The following is a 21,741-nucleotide window of genomic DNA, read 5'->3' as shown; positions in this document are numbered from 1 at the left end:
AACCTGCCTTGGAGTATCTGCAGGACAGGCCAGGGCAAGGTAGGCATTGCTCCTAGGGGAAAGCAACTTCCCTCCCATTGCAGATGGCAACCACATTCCTCTCAAAAGGGCTTTGTTTTCTCCATTCACCTCCCTACTTGGCATCCAGCTTCCATGGCACTTTCAGTTCCTCCTCTCATCCAGCCTCAGAGCTGCTCTGCTGTGAGATAGGAATATGAAATCAGTTCTGGCCAACCTACTAAAAGACCCAGCTGTTATTACAGCAGCCACAAAAGCAAACAGATCTTTGGGCTCCTCATGTGTCTGGAAATGCCTGCACATTCTGCCCCAGGTTAACTGAAAACATGAGGTCAGGTCCTGCCAGGCTGGTGTGGAGCTACAGCCAGAGTGAGCTCTCAAAGCATCCACAACTTCTGCACCCTAACCCCTTTGCTTGAATGAATAAGCCCACTGAAATCTAGTTCAGGAAATGGTGCAATACCAACATGCTTACATGTTCTTATCATCACTGCTGTTAATTTTGCATAACCTTGCTGCTTCAGCTGCATTCTCTGCCTTGCTGGGTTGAGGTTAACCACATGAGGGTTACCCATCACTGGAGGATGCTTGTCCTTGCTTTCCTATAATATTCCTAAATATCAAAAGATGATTCCATGCATACCATACCCATCATAAGCCTGCAGCAGTGTTCAAACCAAACTCACTTTGTTCCTATGACACATGAACACTGGCAAGCCACCCAGGACGGACCTCACACACTTCAGAAATTTGAGCATGAGCTATGCCTTTGTGACCAGCCTCTGCACACAACAACCATGGATGATTCAGGCTCAGCCTTGCTGTGCCAAGGGACAATGACAGACAGCCCTGATGAACCAGTGTTCTCCGAGAAGGCCCCAGCACCCACACATTGAGGGCAGGAAGGATCTGCAGGATGCCCATGTGCAGCTATGCAGATAGATCAGCAAGCAGCTCAGGTTTCAAGCACTCCCTGAGTAGCAGCACAGTAGATGAATGGGGTCACCCCCAGCCTTACCATCAAACACAAGGGCCAAGTCACTACTGAGACCTCCCTGTGAAGAAATTCTTGGAAGTGTAAAGGCAACAAACATGCAAACAAGGCAGTGCTGGCATGACAGAGTTGGTTGCTGATGCATGTGCATGTTTGGAGCTACTAGCCCACCTGGAACCCTGGCAGGAGCAGAACCTGCCACTGAGGAGGGGGCAGAGATGGGTCTGGCACACACAGTAACCTACCCCAGAAAATGCCCCTATGTCAGCACCCTTCTCAACCAGAGGTGGTCTTTGTGCATGTAGTTTCCTAGAGAGTATCTTATTCTTCCTTTCCTTTCCTTTCCTTTCCTTTCCTTTCCTTTCCTTTCCTTTCCTTTCCTTTCCTTTCTTTCCTTTCCTTTCCTTTCCTTTCCTTTCCTTTCCTTTCCTTTCCTTTCCTTTCCTTTCCTTTCCTTTCCTTTCCTTCCCTTCCCTTCCCTTCCCTTCCCTTCCCTTCCCTTCCCTTCCCTTCCCTTCCCTTCCCTTCCCTTCCCTTCCCTTCCCTTCCCTTCCCTTCCCTTCCCTTCCCTTCCCTTCCCTTCCCTTCCCTTCCCTTCCCTTCCCTTCCCTTCCCTTCCCTTCCCTTCCCTTCCCTTCCCTTCCCTTCCCTTCCCTTCCCTTCCCTTCCCTTCCCTTCCCTTCCCTTCCCTTCCCTGTAGCTGTGTAAAGCAGCCACAGCATCCTGTGGCACAGAGTTCCCCAGTGCAACCCCACACTCTATGCAAATCTGCCTCTGGTTGTTTGCCTTGAACCTGCCACCTGCTACTTCTATTTGATGTCCCTGAAGTTCTTGTCTGAGAAGCAACAGAATACAATCACACTCTAATTTGTATTGAGATCGCTTTGAGTCACCAATGTCCAGGTGCCTGCTTCTTTTTAATTTAATGGTGAGAGCTCCCAAGTGCCTCAAGGGCACAGATCAGGCATTTGAAAATGTTTCTTCACTTTTCCAATCATTACTGGTGTGATGCACTGCAAAAGTCTACCAGTTATTACCATAATGGATGAGACTGCAGAAACAGGAAAGAAATACCATCCTTGCCTTGGCATGTATAAACCATCTGTATGTCCTCCATGCATCACTGCCTGCAGACACCTGTGACCACACAGCCTCGTTCATGCTCGTCCTCTGCACAGGTTCTCCTGCCCATGCTCCAGATGCACATCCACCAGCATCCATCCTTCCAGAACCACACTTGCATGCATGCATGCCCCTTTATCTTTACTCTTCCAATATGTCCTTCTGATTAAAAAATAACTAATATGCCATAAATACAAACCCCACAGGTACATAAATGCCACTATAAATGCACTGTGTCTACACACCCATGCTGTATCTGTACATACCCCATTCAATCCTAACTTGATACACACCTTTGAATGCATTCTTCCACCCCACATCTTGCCACAATATGCTGCGCACCTTCATGAAGAGCAAGGGAAAGCCCAAGGTTGCTTGAATGAGATGGTCTGCCCAGCTGGAAATTCTTCTTCTCAGTTTTTCCTGTGCCAAGCCATGTTTCAGTGGCCTCCATTGAACCTGGGGTGAGAACCCTGGCCACAGCAGCACTGCCAGTTTTTCCCATTCTCCTAGTCAATCCCATAGGTAGGCAGATGGGTCAACACTCAGCATGCAGCTGGAAACAGGGTGGTGGGTGGGTTTTCCAAGCACTACTGAGCACTACTGTGCTTTGCAGCACAGAGGTGGTGAGTGTGCCACAGATGGGCTTCACATGGAGCCCTGTCAAAGACTGACCCAGGTGAGCACAGGGCACCCTGCTTATAGGTGGCTGTCAGAGGACAGAGATTTCTGCAGAAATAAAACACAGTGAGACAGAAATATATACATATATATATATATATGTATATCACAGGTATGCATGCATGTACATATATATATGTCAGAAAATGATGTTTGGACAACACAAGGACAAGAGAATTCTGTGTGCTGGCTGCAAAGGGACTCACTGAGGCTCAGGGTATACATGTAACAATCCATTTTGCCACTGCTGTGATCTTGGTTCCTCTCTGTTATTTTTAAAAGGCCATATCATTAACCTAATTAATTTACTTTAACTGGAGAACAGTATTAGCTTTAAAGGTCCTGCTTAAGTTGTAGAGAGGCCATAGCCAAACTCGTCAAACAGTCGCTTTTCCCCATTCACCCTCCTGCAGATGGTTAACACAACTGAACTGCACTTTGGCACAACAGTCCTGCTCTCTTCACAGGGTGTTTTCTGCTCTGAAGGGAAACACCTGCACATCTCCAAACAAGATGGCTCAGAGCAGAGAAAGGGCGCAGAAGTTACAGGCCCCCCTGCTGAGCCAGGACCCAAACCTGGTGGGAAGCCAGTAGCTCCAGCAAAGTAGAGGTCCTGAGGGACCCACGCCAAGCTGACTGTGCACACAGTGCTTTGTTTATACCTCAGCCAGCATCCCTGCCCACTCTGATGGATCCCAGAGGCAGCAACAAGGGGCAGTGGCTACAGCAAAGACGATTGCTCAAAGACCACAGCTCAGCTCTCATTTCCCTGGTTTCTACTAGTATCTTCTGCAGTGGGCTTTGGGAAACGGTTCCCACATGCCAGAGTCTGGCATCCAAAGGAGGCCAACATCCTGACTCTCTTTTGTCAGTAACATTGGTACTACAGCTGAAAAGTACCCTGTAAGATCTTCATGAATACTCCTAACCTGCCTTTGAGCTTCAGAGTTGCTGCCATATGGCAGTTTATCACCACATTTCACCACATTTCACAATCTGCCCTGTTTTGTTGTTAACCCAGAGGCCCAGCTTGCAGGGAGAGATGATGGCTGGGCACAACTGAACTAAATCCAGACATGTGCTGGAGGCCCAGACAACAGACCCGGGCCAGCAGCAGCAGCTCTACCCCCAGCTCACTGTGGTCAATGGGCTGGCTGTGCAATGCCAAGCTGTATGCCAGCTTCCTGCCCTTCACCAGCTATTCCCTGGCTTCAGAGCGCTTGGTGTCCATACCTCTGGCCTAGCAGATACAAGGTCAATGCATCCCCTCTCTCTGCATATACAAAATAGACTTACAACAAGCTTGACCTGGCATAGGCCTACAGATGATCAGGGTTTGTGGAGTCATAGCCACCACCATGGTTTTGAACAGCATCTGGGGCTCCAAGGGTGGGTGCACTGAGGGATCAGGCTGTACTGGAAGAAACAACCCAGAGAAAAGCATTCTGTAAACGAGGTACAAGAGCAAGGGCTTGGGAGAGCCAGCAAGTCACCCTACAACCCTTGCAAAACTGGTCAAGGCCAATAACAAACTGCAGATGGCAGAAAGGGGAGGATTTCAAGATAAGAGAGACGGCAAGAAGCCTAGAGGAGATCAGAGCTTGGAGGCAAGAATGGAAAAGGTGTCCTGGTAGGGAATCTAAGTAGGACTTCTAAGGGAATTTATGCTAATATCTCTCAGGAGGCTTTGAAAAAGGGGACATAGGTAATAGCTTTGTGAGATGCTGGTGAAGACACAGAGTTAGGATTGTGGGAGAGACAGGAATTAGCTCAAGTAGATAGCAAGGGGTAGGGAATGCACATTACAAGTACCCAAGATGGAGCATTTAGAGCAAAAAACAGAGGAAGGGGTGAACTATAGCTAAATTATGAAGAAGGAAGGAAAAGTGCTCTCACTGTAAACAAAAGGGCTCTGGAGAATCTCAGGACAGATATGCAAGACTTCCTGAAGTTGAAATTTCAAGTCGAAGACCACTGGGGTAGTTACCCACCTTCTGTTTTGAGGGGGCCAGAAACCTCCAGTCAGGCTATATTTGACTTGCCCAAGCAATAGGCAATTTACTCAAAAGCCAAAGCACCATCCTGGTGAGGGAAGCACCAGTGAGGGACAATACAGCATACCAGTACAGCATAGCTCAAATGGAGCACGTACAAAGAACCTGGCATTCATTCTGGAAAAGATCCTCATTTTCAAAGCCATTCACTTGCAGATGTGGCCTCCTTGCATTGTGGAGTGCTTGGGGGACTGGCTGCACTGTATCATAGCTCACTCTACTCCACCCCCTCCATACCCCTGCCCACAAACACCTAGAAGATGGCAAACACATGAGACCCAGCAGAGGTGTAAATATAGCTGCTGTTACACTTTATTTCCTTGTGGGGTTTTTAATTTCTTTTTTTTTATTTTATTTTTTCTTCTGATTGAAAAGAAAAGACAGAGAAAAGTTACAAAAGTAGTAAAAGGCAACGATATCGGCAGGACATCCTTTTTCCCTGCTCCCACCCTCCAGGGCAAGGCATCCTGCCCCACCTGCTGGCTGGCAGGGACACACCTCTGGGCCCCAGCACCTTGGCAGCTCCTGCTGAGCAAAGCCTGAGGCTGGAGGGCCACGCAGGGGCTGCCACTCCAGGCATTTGCTCAAGGAATGTGCCTCTTAGATGGGTACCAGGCTATGGCTGTCCCATCTCCTGAGCACAGGGATTTGGTCCAAAGGAGCAATGCTTCCTGTCCTGCACTGGTCAGCTTGATCTGGCAGCAGTTAAAAAGCTGAGGTGTGCCATCAAAACAAGATAAGCAGAATTTCTACAGAGGCAGGAGGAATCAGCAGAGGAATTGAGCTCTCTTGGAAATAGGGACTTGAAGGGAACCATGACAGTCTGCCAGAGATCCCTCACCAGTAAACACAAGTGACCTCTTGGAGGTGGTGCTGGTGCAGGGGGTGGCCCAGCTGTAACAGTCTGGAGCCAAAGAACAGGCAGAGCTGGGACAGCATCAGGACAGACATCCCCTCACCACCTTGCCCAGCTCCTCTGCCTGCCTGAATGACAGGAGTTAGGGAGAAGAGGGTGGGGTGGGGGATTCAGGTTCCTAAGCTACCCCAAGCTTTGGATTTTCCCTAGAGGTCTCAGTGAAAGGCCCACACCAGTTCACTGGTAGTCTCCTACTGGCAGCGGGACTGACCATTTGTCTTAACCAAAGAGCAGCATCAAAGACTCTACACTGAGGCAGATTTAAAGAACCAAAAATTATTTTGTATTACTCACAGTTGCTCCTCTTGATCTGGACAAACAGTAAACAACTTGCTTCCCCATGCAGTCAGATACAGGCTTATGGTGGGGAATGCCTACACAAAGAGGTTACTCTCTCCACCAGGTGCAGCAAGAGGAAAGGCCTTGTTCCTCTGCCTCAGCAGGAGAAGCAAGAGCTTGTTCTATTAACTCCTGCCTTGTGGCACAAAACACACACATGCCTCAAGGAAAGATCCCAGTCAAACACCTAGCATGGTCCCAACAGCCTCAGAAGTGTCTATGGAGAAATGTCCCCCACCTTCACTCAAACTCCTCTCCTGTTTCTTCCACCAACAGCCACAAAATCAATTGCTTTTTCCTACTCCTTGCTTCATCTAAGAATATTGTTCCACTGATACCAGAAGAGTGTATCTGAATTTAACAGCTAGCCTAAACAAGGGGAGTGGAAAGCTTGCTGTAGACATTAAATTGGTTTGAGTTTGGTGGTACCAGTTACCTCCACCATCATGTAATGGAACAATACTATGGAGAAGTATTACATAACCCAGAATACACACTGCCTCAGCAGAGAGGAGATCCAGGAGCATACAGAAAACCCCAAGTTCTTCTCTTTGATGATGCTGAGAGGACTGAAGGTGGGTGTTGCGTTTTCCTGGACGGCTCAACACAGACCTTCCAATTCTAGAATTTTATTATAATCCCAGATCTACATATGGATGTCTCACTCTCCCATTCCAATCTCTTTTTGGACAGTATCACTGAATTGCCAGCAGATCATCTGGAATGCACAGCTAAATGTGCCAGTTACTCCTCCACACACCTCCCTGTCCTAGGGTTTTCCATTAACGAGAGCTTGATGTGAATGCAATTATAACAATCTCAGACAGGGGTCTTCTTGTTTTGAAAGCAGCTCGGTATAGCTTCTTTCTACAATCCTGAGCTCACTTTTGAGTGGGAGAAGTGTCAGGTCTACAGCAAAGCACTGTAGACCCAAGTATCCTTGGGAAACTGACTGGATTTCGTTTCACAGCTTGATCACTCACCCCTGCTGCCTTGCAGGTCGTACTAATCCCTGAACACCTCCTGGGTATCCTCAGTTACCACCATCTCCATGTTTGACACTGCCTTGGTGGCAGTTCTTGTGGTTTGTGGACCTGACTGGTTTGCTTTGCCCTGAAAGACAAAACTCATTCCCTTTGCCACTGCTTGGATCCACCAGTGGTATGAGAACAGGCACTGCTGCCAAGCCATTTGCTTCCTCCTGCCAGAGCAGCTGCATTGCAAAGACGTGTCATTGCCCCTTCTTCTCTCACCCCTCCCCTTGGGTATCACCACCTCCTCTTCTCCCTGCCAGGCAGGACACTGGTTGATAGTTCCTGAGGTTTTTTTGAAGAAACTCCTTCAGTAGGCACATGACGGTTCTTCCACTGGAGCTATTGGGCTCAGCGGCTTCAAGGTGCTGAGGGAACGGAAGGCAAAAGTGGAGGGATCATACATGAAGTGGGGTGGCGGGCGGCCTCCGTTGATGCTCTGCAGGGAAATAAAAAGAGGCATGAAGTCAGTGCTTGTATCAGCTGCTAACACTAAGTTCTTCCCTTGAGTGCTTTGTCATCGCCCTCTCTGATACAATTGCACCTCCTTGAATGAGTGGTGATGCTTTCCCTTGCAGCAAATGGCACTAACATAAGAAGTGGAAGCATTTTGCTCACATCCTTGCTCTTAACCTTCAAGATAAAATGCAGGCACACCTCCCTTCCTCTAGGACTGAGGTCCCTGGGATACACATGAATAGGGTCCACGGCACCTGTAGCCACCAAGTGAAACAGGATATCCATGATGCATCTAGAGTATTAGAGTCAGAAAAGCATCATTACCGAAAGGTATCACACGGAAAAGCTAAATTCACTTGGCCTTGAAATAAGATCTGATACACCTTTAGAGCATGGAGACAAACCAAGTAATCTCTGGAAATGTGTTCTTCAGCCCCATTTGTCAACAGCTCTCCAATAAGGATTTACAAACCACTCTTTATCTTAAATTCCCAGGCATGCTGAAACTCTCCAGGGTTTTGGTTCCAGACTCTACAGTTTGAAGAGGAATGGCTTAGAGATGCTTGGAGGAAAAGGCTTAACAGACTGGTTTCTACCATGGCCACTCAAGACCATTCTCTCCCCTTTTGCTTACAGTGTTCAGAGCATGGTCAGTGCAGATCCAGAATTAGGAGGGCAGAAATAGCCATGTACTCCCTGCATTGTGTGACAGGACAGAAATGCTGTTTTCCACTAGACATTTCTACTATGCTGGTATATATGGATCCCCAGAGAAATTATGGTGCCAAAGAAGTTATTCCACTTTGTTAAATGTGAAGAGCTTTCCTTTTACTTTTCAGGAACTTTGGTTTGTTTCTTTCCTTATGCAAGCAGAAGCACTAGTGGGACACCTACTTCACTGATATTTTTTGGCCAGGAGAGGAGGTCTCACTGCTCTATGGTCCAGGAAAGTGTTTAATCATGATTAAACCAAAGAATATGTAGGAAGCCCAGCAGCTCAGAAACTCATGCAAATGTCCCCTACTCTCATCTCACTTCCATCACTCTTAGGAAGGGCTTTACCACTGTTTTCACAGAGGTTAGGAAAAAACCCAATGAGAAACGGGTTAGAAAAAACCCAAATACCTACATGTTGGGCAGAGAAGAAATTGAGAGCAGCCCTGCAGAAAAGGACTTGGGGGTGGCAGTTGATGAAAAACTCAATGTGAGCTGGCACTATGCACTCACAGCTCAGAAAGCCAATGGAATCCTGGGCTGCATCAAAAGCAAAGTGGCCAGCAGGTCAAAGGAAGTGATTCTCCCGCTCTACTCTGCTCTTGCTGAGACTCCACCTGGAGTGCTGTATCCAGCTGTGGAGCCCCCAACAGAAGAAGGACATGAAATTGTTGGAGCAAGTCCAAGGGAAGACATGAAGTTGTTAAGAGGACTGGAGCACCTCCCCAGTGAAGACAAGCTGAGAAAGTTGGAGCTGTTCAGCCTGGAGGGAAAGGTGGCAGTATGGAGACCTCACAGGAACCTTCCAGTCCTGGAAATGGTCTATAGGGAAGCCAGAGAGAGACTCTTCTTCAAGACCTATAGTGACAGGATAAGGAGTTATGGGTACAAATTGGAAGAGGTGATATTTAGTCTAGATATTAGGAAGAAATCCTTTCCTATGAGGGTGGTGAGACACTGGAACAGGTTGCCCACAGAGGTTGTGAATTCCCCAACCCTGGCGGTGTTCAAGGTGAGGTTGATAAGGCCTTGAGCAGCCTGGTCTGATGGGAGGTGTCCCTACCCATGGCAGATGGGATTAAAAAATTAGATTAGATGATCTTTAATGTCACTTCCAACTCTTAACATTCTACATGATTCAGACTGGGTTCTGGTGTTATGTGACTGACTCCCTGCTCGTTTTCTAGGTCTTTCCTAACTGGAACCATGGTGTCCTTTGCTTAGCCTGTACTGTGGGACTTTTACTCCAAAAATTAGGCTTTTAAAGAACAATTACCAACTCTACTGTCTCACAGAAAACAGAGGTTCATTTTAGCACTTCAGATTCAGGTCTATCACACAGGTGCAACTACCTAACAGCATGGCAATGTGATGTTTTCATGCCTGCACTCTCCTCTGCCTGGGCTTTAATTTGTCATCACAAGAAAAACAACACACAAACACCACAAAAAAGCTGTTCAGATAGTTTTTCTCACCCAAACACACATAGCAAATCAGAATGAGCTAAGGAAGGTCCAAGCCAGGGCCTGAGTACCACAGTAACTGCAGCAGGATCTGGAAGCCTCTTGTCTCCAAGCTCTTGGTCACAGCTCAGCCCCATGGGGCAGCAGCCCTCATGTCAGGAAAGACCTCTAAAAGCTAGTGTAGACAGTGTGTTCCTGCCTAGTTGGTATCTCTTCTGAAAATTAAGACAGGCACGTGAGAATGGAAAATGCCAACATGGTGCTTGGCATCAGCTGTGCCTGGAGTTTCAGCCAGCAAATCATGCCCTGCTACATCCCCCTGACACCTTGGTCAGCAGTGTAAGAAACAAGAGAGGGAGATTTTAGGGCCTTTACTCAATAGCCACCTGTTGTGGAGTGATATATGGTATATGCTCTGGCAGGTCTCAGACCTGGAGGGTAACATAGGAACCCCTATTCAAAGCTAAGGGCCAGAATAAATCAGCACATTTGTCCTTCTCCAGAGCAGAGAGGGTCCCTTGCCAGTGCCAAGAGGGAATGGGAACAAAGAACCTGGCAGTCCCCTCCATTTTGAAACGCCAGACAGGATTAAGGAAGGCAGCTGAATCCATTCATTTCTGGCAGACAGCAGATGAAGGGGCTCGGGAAAGATGGTCCAAAGGACAGACAAAAATCATCTACAAAACTCACCAGGCTTTGGATGAAAAGTTGTGCTATGGTTTTATTCTGGGTCTTCTTCTGGGGCCAATGTGTGGGGCAGAGAGCCTTCCCAGGGCACAGGGCAGGACTCCCAGGGCACAGAACAAGGGTTGAGGTTGAAGGTCAGGGATGGGAGAAGACACAGGAGGATGCTGAGATTCATGGGTAGTCAGGCAGCTGCAAGTGAGGCTCAAAATGCACCCAATCCTGCTTTTCATCATGGCACCTCTCATGCAGCCACAAGATGACAACTAGCTTTCAACAACAGCAGACAAGAGCAGAGTGAAAAAGGGCCTGTGCCCAACTGCAGGCAGTAATAGGAGAGGCAGTAACCTGACTGCCCTCATCCATAGCAACACCCTGACCAATCTGCACTCCTTTATAACCCTGAGCAATACAGGATCCTTGTGCATCTGCTCCCTGACTGACAGGGTGGTACCAGAGGTACCTGTTGGAGGTAAGAAATCTCCAAATCCTCAACTCTTCTTGCGGAGGAGCATTTTTAGATTGGAGTTCACATCCAGCTCTCGGGATGACCAGGTCTCATCTGGCTTAGTCCAAGACACCACTTGGGATCACAGCATGTGGTGGTTTGGTCCTGATGAGTAGCACAAGGCAAAGCTCTGTAGATGTATTTCCAGAACAAAAATTAATAGAGCCCGCTGCCAGAGAGAGGAACTCATTCCTGCCACTCTGTTGCTTGGGCCAGCTGCCTCCCTGTAGTCTGGGAAAGCATCCTAGACAGACTGCCCTTCTCCTTGGACACACCATGCCTGGGACTTCGCTTTGACTAGGGAAGGGTGTTAAGAGTTGTTGCTGCTGCCTGCAGCAGGTCCCCAGAGAGCTTGCCATAAACCTGCCTGACAGCCCCTGGTGAGCAGCCCCAGACCATCTCCTGCAAAGGCTCCTGAGAGTGCAAACAATACACACTTGACATTAAAGGCTCATGTGTTCACTCTAATGGCATTTGGACTGCTGGGTACTGCTCACAAAACGGAGCCTAATATGGGCCCTGTGCTAATGGAAATCATTAACCAGAGCCCTCAATTTGCTAAGCAATGTATTTACACAGCTGGAGAATGGCCTGAGTCAGACTCACGCGGCTGCCACGGGAGAGCACACAGGCTCAGACATATACTCTGTCAAATACACATGCTCACTTGCACATACCTGCCCTCACACACCTCAGGTTCTCCCCAGTACACAAGCACTTCCCTGGTCACTTGTCCACATCCCTCTGTGCACATGCAGACTCCCCCTGACTCAGAAATCACAAGGAGGGCTGTTCCACTTATACAAATCCTACCTGCTTGTAAAGTAATTCAAGCCACACAGGGCCAGTACTTCACAGCATCCAGGGGATGTCTAAGGCACCACAGCTCATTACTGGCTTGTATAGCTGTTCAGAACACAGGGTTGCTCCAGCACCTGAAGATACCCACACGATGCCACTGCACACCTTATTTGAGTTAGATGAGCTCCTAAGGGAGGTAAACTTGTCTTACATACTTTTCAAGCAACTATGCACAGATAAGCAATAGTATTATCACCTTTAAATACAGTGGGGCAAATAAAAAAACAGGTTTAAAACATACCTGAAGTGTATTAACAAAGAAGCACACCTAAATATGGTGAGTGGAGGGAGGCCTCAAAGAAGGCCATCGAAGAGTAAACATCACAAAAGAAATGCCGATTTCAATCATATTAGCAGCTTTCAGAAAACAGACAAATGCACAACTGTTCCATAAACCCATCCGTAATGTAATTGTACATTTTGGCAAGGAAAGAGTATATGGGAAGAAGACAAACATGTAAAGCTAAATCTGTTAATATGAAGCCATATTCCTCCTAGAAACAGGTCTCTTACTTCTATGAAGTCTGGGAAAATATCCCAAATGCAGATAGTAACATGATTTTGGTCTCGTGGTTCCACAGAATCATAGTTCTTCTCTTTGCACAAAGCAAAAGTGAGCACAGGTCAAAGTGAGCTTTCAGCTGTGGGAATGACAAGCCCCATGGGAGGGGGGAAATGCAGTTACCCAGCACAACATCTTTGAAGGGAGTGGTGTGCCGGAGTGGTGTGCTAGGGATAATGGAAAATTAAGAGGACTCTTTGGTCCTCTTTCTTAAGACTTCTAGTATACTGGTGGGATTCAAAACCAGATCAGCTTGTGCACTCTGCCAACCCGTCCCCTACTCAAGGCCAATCCAGCATGACACAGCACAGGAGTCCCTTCTTTCCTACTCTTAAGCCCCAGTGGCTGGGAAATGCTGCTGAGCTCTGTTTAAAGGATGCTGCCTTCCAGTGGTGGGTGAATGATCCCTTTGCAGTCTGTAGACTCACTTGTATAAAAGTCCTTTGGGATGAAAGGCACCATGTAATTGCAAGTTGTGAAGGCATATCTGATTCCCACCATCATCCTCTATGGAAAGGAATAAATCACCAGAATAGCTTTGGCAAGGACAGATGCCTGCCTGGGACACTACCTGTTTGTGAGACAGCTGACTTGCCCAGGAGTGGGCAGAGCCAGAGGTAGCACCAATATTCAGGCAGGGCACAGAAAGAGTAAAGGCTGTCAGATTCCACAGAGGAACATTTACAGGTACACTGATTTAACTCCACTTTGTCCTCCTTCCTCTCACCCCTGCTAAGTGTTAGAAAATAAACTTCTTTACTCTTCAACTTTGATGTGGGAAGCCATCAGCTTAGAGCAAGGGAAGGAGGCCACATGCCTGCTCCTAGTTACATCTGTAATTCCAAACATGGTTCTGACCAGGCTGTCATGAATAAAATCTCTCAAGAAATCCACCCCGGTTAAAACACTGTGTTTAGTTATGTACAGTTAATGTTCTTATCCCATTTGTAAACCTTGTTTGTTGTACCCCTTGTTTAGTCCGATAGTTGTTAGTAATGCTAATTACTTACCAGTTGTTGAAGTGCTTTAAGAGTTCTTATAGGACATACCTCTACCCCTTCCCCTTACTTCCCTGTTACTATGTAACAAAGCTGCTCCCATGGGGCTGTGTGCCTGAGTAATATGCAAACTAAGGCATGCAAGACACCAAAACAATGAGCTAACAGAAGAATAAAAGGACAAAGAAACATATTCTAGCAAGCTATGATGAAAGATCATCTTCCTGCGTCACCTAAACCTGCTTAGAAACCATCTTCCTGCATCACCATGACCTCAAGAGGACTGGAAAGGACTGACCCCCCTAGACAATGAGCCAGAATAACAGGTGGCCTGGCTATGCTCATGAGGACAGAAGCCCCAGCTCTGTAGTGTGTGCTGCAAAGCTGAATTGTGCCTCCTCCTTGGAGCTGCCAGTGTGGGAGCAGCTGTGGTGTCAGCAGTTCCTCAGGCCTGTACCACAGAGCTGGGTTCTAATGAAGGCATAATAACAGGAGTTTGTCTCCTGGCCAATTTATTTCAAGGCTACTTCCCAACATCTCTGCCTCAGTCTCTCCAGTGCATAATACATACATGTCCTAGTTCCTGCTGGGATAAAATTAATTTTCTGCCTAATAGCTAGTGTGTCCTTTGGCTTAGATTTAGGGTAAGAATAATGGTAACAGCAATAATTAAAAATATCAGTCTGTTAAACAGTGTTTATACTAAGTTAGGGACTTCTCAGCTTCTTGTGCCCTGGTAGTGAGAATGTTTGGAAGAGTATGAGAAGCTGGGAAGGAAACAGCCAGGACAACTGACCCAAACTGGACAAAGGGCTTTCCCATACCATATGTTGGCATAAGCTGGTGTTTTGCCTTCCCAGGTAACCATGATGCAGTCCTGCTTTTCTGGAGATGGCTGAACACCTGCCTACCCAAGGGAAGCAGTGAATGAATTCCTTGTTTTGATTTGCTTGCATGCACAGTTTTTGCTTTCTCTGTTAAATTGTCTTTATCTCACCCCACAAGCCATCTCACATTTACCCTCCCAATTCTCTCCCCCATCCCATGGGGTTGCAAGTTAGCAACTTCGTTGTGGGGTTAAGCCACAACAGCACACCACAGCCAGACAGCTAGGATGAATTAATTAACTTCTAGGTGTTTCAGCCTTCTGATGAGAGGTGATTTCTTTTCAATTACAGTCTTGCTTCAGGCATTTTTAAAGAAATAGTCATTGGCAAGCAGGACCAGCTCCTCCAGTGGAGCCACAATTCACACTTAACTGCTTATTTGTTAACTCTGATGGGGCCTCTAACAATGTATTCCAGTCGCAGACCTGAAGCAGCTCAAGGAGGAACTTTTCACAGGCAAACTCCTTTCCTCCTGAAAGTCTGTCTTCTGCCCCCAGGTTCATACAGAATTTTATTCCAAGGAATAGTTTAAAAATAGACCATGCCAGATCTTCATTTTATAACTACTTTTTTCCTTTTTCTTCCAAGAAAAACAAAGGTCGTCTCCAAATGTTGTTCTGACAAGGAACCCAAAACTTTGCAGTGAGCACCATTTTCTTATGTTTTTCATCACCCTTCCCTAAAAGACTGAAAAACCTCTCTGCCATCACCAACATAAGGCTAACACCTATTTCTTTCCATACCACCACATTGCAAAGAGCAGTTCAGTGTTTTACAAACATATCACCGTTCCTCTTAGAAAGGTTAAAAAATACATTTTTAAAAATCAAACATTTGCAAATGTGTGTGCAGAGTTGTCAGGTGGCAACTACCAGACTTACAGAGGTGCCACGAGACAGACAACACTGAACCTTTTTGACAGGTACTTCAAAGGGCCTAGCAGATGCTTATTGGTCACTTGCCCAAAAGCAGAAATAGCCAGTTTCAGCTCTGGTCCTTGCTGGCAGCAGCATGATAAGCCTTTCTTCTCCTCTCACACGCATCTTTAGATACGTCTTTGACAAAGCTTATTTGAAGCTTTGATTTTTCCTGCCTGACAACCTGAAGGAAAGAGGCTGCACAAATAAAAGGGACATGGGTCATTCAGAAGAGCAGTCTGTTGTTGCTCCCTCGCCAGGTTGGGGAACTCACCACTCCAGCGTCCCAGTAAAGATCATGCTCCGAAGGCAAAAAAAATCTCTTAGGAACAAGTGAATGAACCCATATTTCCCTAGTAGTCAGCTGTGTCTTGGACCTACTTTTTTTCCTTCTGGTAAGACATTGCCTGTGCTTCCTGCATTCCTGCATCAATACCTGCAAATACCACAGGGTCTGCATGTGCCTGAGCAGGAGAAGGGGCAGGCACAAGAGTTGCTCCAAACAAACACATACACAGGCAAGGCACAATCTGGCCCTAAATCTCCAAGTGCATCTAAGTAGACTCCTTAGCTTTGGTCTGTACAGAAGTGACACTATCTCACCTCTCTTTCCTCTCCACCCTCCCCGTTCCAGCCCTTGCTGTGTTGCAGGAACACCCTCCTCTTACAGAGATCACAGCAGCTGCCTCATAGTCCTCCTCCCTTGGAGCCAGGAACCTCAGGTACCATGCTTCCAACAGAGCCCACACGTAGTGTGTACTTGGGCTTGTGCAGCTTCCAGTTTGCATGAGGCCAGGGCAAGCAGATTCCCTCTGGCCAGGCAGGCTGGCACAGAGCAGCACACTGCTTTCAACTTGAAGGGTACACAAATTAAACCTGCAAAGTGAGGATTAATTAGCTTGGCATGAGCAGACTGCAAACACATGCTGACATAGTGCACTTGCCTCTGGACAAACCACCCTAGCTGTGGAAGCAGGAAGTGGGTGTACTATGGGAGAAGTGTGTGGGAAGAGAGGATCTAGGGACTGGGAGAGACAACGGGTACCAGGTTCCCACAGCCAGATGAAAAAAAAGGGAGTAGGAACAACTGCAGTGCGCCTGGATGCAGCGAGTAGATGTGCCTCACCAGCCATCTTTGACTTTAATCTTTGGCAGAAAACAGTGGCTCTCTGTGACCCTGTGCCATCCCCTAAATCTCTCTCCCCCTCTGCTCCATCACCCAGATATGACCCAGAAGACATTAAATCTGACCCTCTCTCTTTGAAACATGCCTTGCTATTTTCCATTCCCTTGAACCACAGTGCCAGTAGCCATAGCTACCATTGACACACAAGGCTGTCCCAGAAGCAACTGGGCTGCACCTTGTTTGTACCACTCCCCACCTCTCCCTATTCTTAAACCAGACCCACAACCCACATCAGACCACAAAGCAGGAACTGCTGAAAATGGGAAATCAGCCTGCTCACTCACCAGCTACTTGCTACTTCCAGGGTGCAGTGTGGATTACAGAGCTCTTGGTTATTCCACAAAGGTTATTCTGTGGGCACTTACATGATTCAACAGGTGCGAGGGCATACACAGCAGGAATTTTTGAAAAGAAGGAAGCAATAAAAGTTCTTATCCTTAAGGAAACAGAAGAGAGACATGACAGTCCCACTTCTACCTGCTTTGGGCAGGCTAAAGGCTGGTTAGCCTTTGCCATGAAATTCAGTAAAAGCCAAATATTTTGAGTACTTTTTAACAGAGAGAGGCATTCCCCCCTTGGCTATACTAGATACTTCCCCACACTGAGGAAACTCTGGACAGTGTCTTTTGTCAGGAACTGTTCAGAACAAAGACTGGGATTCTCCAGGACCTACTATCATCTTCAGAAGGCAGTTCAGTGGCTGGGTTGGGAGGAGCGTAGAATACCCAAAGGGATATTCATGCTCCCACTTTAGCAGATGCCCTTCTCCATTTTGCTCAGCAGAGGCATGCCCATCAACTGAAGACAAGACACCACTGGGGAAACTGGAATACCAAAATCTCCATGAGGGGCTTCTGACCATAAAGTAATCCAAAGTTGTTACTGGCCAGGAGGCAAGCCTCTCTTGTTGATTCTAAGACCAGGGTAAGGTTTAGACACTCAGTCACATACTAGAAAAACCAGGAAGGTTTGGGAAGCTGTTAGCAAGATGCACTTTGGGATTTCTGCTGCCTGAGATGCCCAAGCTGTTTATACTCATGGTAGGAATAAGGACACAGGTCTAGAAACATGGCTTAAAGTTCTCCTTACCCTACCTCTCTTCAGGTGAGTCACACTTTCTGCTGGTTTCTCAGTGTAACTCACTCTGAAATTGCAATCATGGTATTTATCTGCATATTTATATGCATCCAATGCTAAATGCTTGCACAGCTCCTTGGGAGCCTGGGATGGAAGGGGAACACCTGTGTTTATTTGTGTATATATAGATGCCTACACACACTGAACCTTCTGATTTTTTAGAAATCTTTACTTTGTGCTGTGCAGCTAGAATCAAAGATTTGCACCAATACTGCTCTGTCACCTGGTATGGCTTGCACTTGTGAATAGCTCAGGTATCTGCCTAGAAGGCTCTGAGCAGCATATCTCCTGCTCAGCTCCAAGCTGAAAAGGTCCCTTGCTTTAGGAGGAAAATAGCCAGCACGTTTCTGCAGTGGCCTTTTAGGATGCAGAGTAAGCGACAAGAAACAAAGGAAGTCATTTGAGGGATCTGGGCCCTGTCCAAGCAGAGGGCATTTTCAGCATTGATAAGCTCAAGGCAAAAGCACAAGAGGTTAATGTTCTGATTTAAAATTCTTACTTTTACATAGCAGAAAACATCTCTCTGATCAGCCAGGTTATCAGATTGACCTTGAAATCCTTCCTTTCTGCCAGCCCCAACAAGATCCTTGAGACACAGCTGGTAAGTGCCTGGGTGTCTTCTACCCATCTACTGCTGTTAAGATAAGCACAGCTCCACCAATCCCATTCAGAGACTGCATGTAGAAGTTTGTCAAGGAAGAACAAAAATAGGAAAAATGACAGACTTTTAATCCTCATCCCAAGATGGCCTGGAGAATTGAAGACTGGTGGTATTATAGATACACTGGAAGACAGGTCTCTGCTTCAGAGCTGGCCAAGCCTGGTGTAGGGCAGAGGCAGGTACACCCCAGAAGCACATGGTCATCCTCCTTCCAGTGCCAAGGAAGCATCTCCATTGTAAGAGGAATGACAGATTTGTCTTTCCAAACAAGCTGTGGGTCTGCTGGTAGATAGAACTAGCTCTGAGAAATAAAAGAAACAATGGGAAGGATTCCACCGATTTATGAATGGAAAAAAAGACATTTGCCTTTACAAACTGTAGGTTTGCTGATAAATGAAAATTGGATATTGAAAGATGAAAGAAACAATGGGGAAACACCATAAATTCCATAAGAATTAAGAGGGAGAGTTATACATTAGAGGGGAATCTTAGGTATCAGGAAGTACCTGATGCCTCTCAAGTACCTCAGCCGATGGGGAGAGAGGGACATGCGGCCGGGAAATTAGGATAAAAACGAGGCTGTGTCTTCCAAAAATTTGAGAGACCTCAGGGGAATGCCCCATGGCCTCTCCCTTTATTCCAATAAAGTAAAAGGACTCCTCTGTCTCCTTTTTTGACAAAAACCTCTGGTGTTTGTGGGTTAATTTTCCTGACAAATGGGGGCTCTTTTCTGGAACATTTCCACTGTCCAGGCCAGCAGGCAGCGAGCAGAGCTGAAGGCGCCTCACCCAGTTTCGGTGATCAGCTCCCCTTGGTGGTGGCCGGCACCGGGCAATCGATTGGGTTCCCCAGACTGTCCAGGAGACAGACGAGTGGTGAACCAGGGGAATCCATGAAGAGTCCACAGGGAAGGACCACTTCAAATCTCACTGGTGAGTAAAATGGGATCTTTGGGGAGAAAACCTGGGAAGGCACCCACGGAGGGTAGCAAAGGTAAAATAAGGCACCCATGGAAGGTAACACAGGTAAACCTGGGAAGGCACCCATGGAGGGTAGCTCAGGTAAACCTGGGAGGGCAACCATGGAGGATAGCACAGGCTAAAGAGGGCACCCATGGAGAGTTGCAAGGGTACAGCCAGGAAGGGGCCAAGGCAAAAGGGATGACAATCCCAAAATATCTCCAAAGAATCCCTTGGAAGAATGTGGAGTTGGTTTACACATTCTCCCAGAGGTAATTAAGGATATAGATGCCCAAAGGGGTCAATAAGGGAAAGTCAAGAAGGGGTCTTGACACTCCATGCCCAGAGGGACAATAAGGGGAGTTAAGGAGTCCTGACAACAGGGGATGGATGGTGTTGGTGTGTTGGAACAGAACTGGTTGAAGGGGAGTATGGAGAGATACAGTTGAGGCAAGGAGCAGCAGGACCAGGCACAGAGGTGCAAAACCAAGAGCAAGGCTGGGGGTCTGTGCTGCTGCCGGCCGTGCCCACCGGGAGCGCCAGTGGGGGGAGCAGCTGTTTGGACAATGCAGCAGGACAGGGACTAGTTGTGGTATATGGTATGTGATAAATAGAGTGCACACGAGGAAAGAATATCCAGGAAATGTAGATTGTATGTAGAAAGATTAGGATTTTCTTTTAAGGATTTTGTTTGGTTCACTGGAAAAACTAATGGTTTTGAGCTGTCGGAAAATGAGTACTCACAGGCAGTAGTGGGGAGGGATTAGAGGAAGAACAAAGTAAATCCCTGGGTGACCTGGTTAGAAAGATACAGGAAGTATACATAAAAAAGGGATAAGGAAAATGAGAAAGCAAAGGCGAAGGTGATGGCAGAATTTTTGCAGCCCAAGAGGGGAAGAACCACAGGGCCCAAGGGGTCCCCCAGGACAGAAGGGACAGAATCATCCACAAGGATGTGGCAGAGGCGTTCTCTCCCCAGCAGGGGAGACCCAACCCAAACAGCAGTTGGAGAGGAACCAGTGTGCTGTCTGCAGGGCAGAGGGACACTAGAAGTGAGAATATCTGCAAAAACAGCTGTACCCTCAGGAAAATGAAGTCCAGAGGATAATAGAAATGGATTGTTAGGGGTGCCAAGAGCTCCGGTTGTACCAGGGACACACCACCTTCAAGCCTTTGTTAACTCTGAAGGTGGGTCCGGATTGAGAGTGTTGCAGCAAGTGTTTATGTTTATTCATACTTGTATGTTTAAATTTGTCAGTTATATGATTCATTCTTGTGCCCCTCCCTGCTCCTCCCAAGTTGGTTTACCCCAAAGAGTTACATCCTCCCCTGAACTGCCCTTCATTGCAATTACAACCCCTTATTCCTGAACCTTCCCTGCCTGTCACCACAACCCTGCCCCTACCCCTTGTCCATCATTGTAAACCCTGCCTTTTGTTCTGGATCCTTCCATGTCAATCCCTAACCCTTGAGGCACCATTGGTCTACATGACTGGTCCTCTCCTCCCCCTCATCCCTGTTGGTCCCTGCATTGTAATCCCCTCTCTTCGCTCCTCCATCCTGTATTCCCCATTGGGTGTTTGTTTGTTCCCGCCCATTGAGTTGGTGCTCTATAAAATCCTGAACACAGGCGTGCTCAGGGCTCTTCTGTCCCTGATCCCATTTGGCAATAAACGTGTTCTCGGAACCTCAAACAGAGAGCCTCCTCCTCTTCCTTTGCGTGATGCTGACAGTGGTTGATATCCTGCTTTTGCTGAGCTTGTGTCTCAGAAGGTTCAACTCTGGGACCAAACCCTACCCAGGCTGTTCCCCACTCCTGGCGCAAAGCTGGAGTGTTTCAGAGCTAGCCCAGGCTCTGGCAGAACTGTGTCAGAGAGGAGGTGTATGTCCTAGTAAACACAGGGGCCTCTCAATCCACCTTAATTTTTATCCCTGATGGAGGGAAACTGTCAAAAAGATCATTGGTTATTCAAGAAGTGAGCGGAAAGGATGAGCAAGTGCATTTTATTCAACCACTATTAATAGATGTGGAGGACAGGTTTGAAATGCATGAATTCCTGTTTGTTCCTAATTGTGATTATAATTTACTGGGAAGGGATTTGGTGGCTGAAGTTGGAATGCAAATTAGCATTGTAAAAAATGACACATAGTCCAACACTGTGATATCTTTGTGTAAAATATCTGAGAAGGCTTGTGCTGAAATAAATCTGGAAGTGTGGGCAGCCCCAGGGCAATATGGAAAACTAGACATAGAGCCTCTCCAAATAACTTTGAAGCAACCAGGACAAGTGGTGTCTAAAAAGCAATACTCTCTTTCAAGGGAGGGAAAGAAAGAGTTACAGCCTGTCATTGAGTCCCTGCTAAAGGCAGGTCTTTGGGAACCCTGTATGTCTCCCTATAACACCCCTATCCTGCCAGTTAAGAAACCAGATGGAACCTACAGAATGGTGCAGGATTTAAGAATAATAAATGAAATTGTCAAATCAAGGCATCCCATAGTACCAGATCCCTATACAATCCTGAACCAGACCCCTTCTTCACATCAGTATTACTCAGTACTGGATTTGAAGGATGCTTTCTGGGGGTGTCC

At 47.0% G+C, this 21,741-nt stretch overlaps 1 protein-coding gene across 2 annotated transcripts in view; it reads right to left on the bottom strand.

Annotated features, from left to right (window-relative positions):
* Positions 1 to 1,753: 1,753 nt before the first annotated feature.
* Positions 1,754 to 21,741, bottom strand: part of LOC131578032 (uncharacterized) — a 90,045-nt gene continuing 70,057 nt past the window's right edge. For both annotated transcript variants that reach the window (XM_058836406.1, XM_058836407.1), the window contains exon 4: positions 1,754 to 7,594. In XM_058836406.1, the coding sequence (XP_058692389.1) occupies positions 7,466 to 7,594 (129 nt within the window). In that variant the 3' untranslated portion in view covers positions 1,754 to 7,465. The remainder of the gene's footprint in view (positions 7,595 to 21,741) is intronic.

The sequence above is a fragment of the Poecile atricapillus genome, chromosome 3 (assembly GCF_030490865.1).
Source record: "Poecile atricapillus isolate bPoeAtr1 chromosome 3, bPoeAtr1.hap1, whole genome shotgun sequence".
NCBI classification, from domain to species: Eukaryota; Metazoa; Chordata; class Aves; order Passeriformes; family Paridae; genus Poecile; species Poecile atricapillus.
This window is presented reverse-complemented; position numbering and strand designations above follow the sequence as displayed.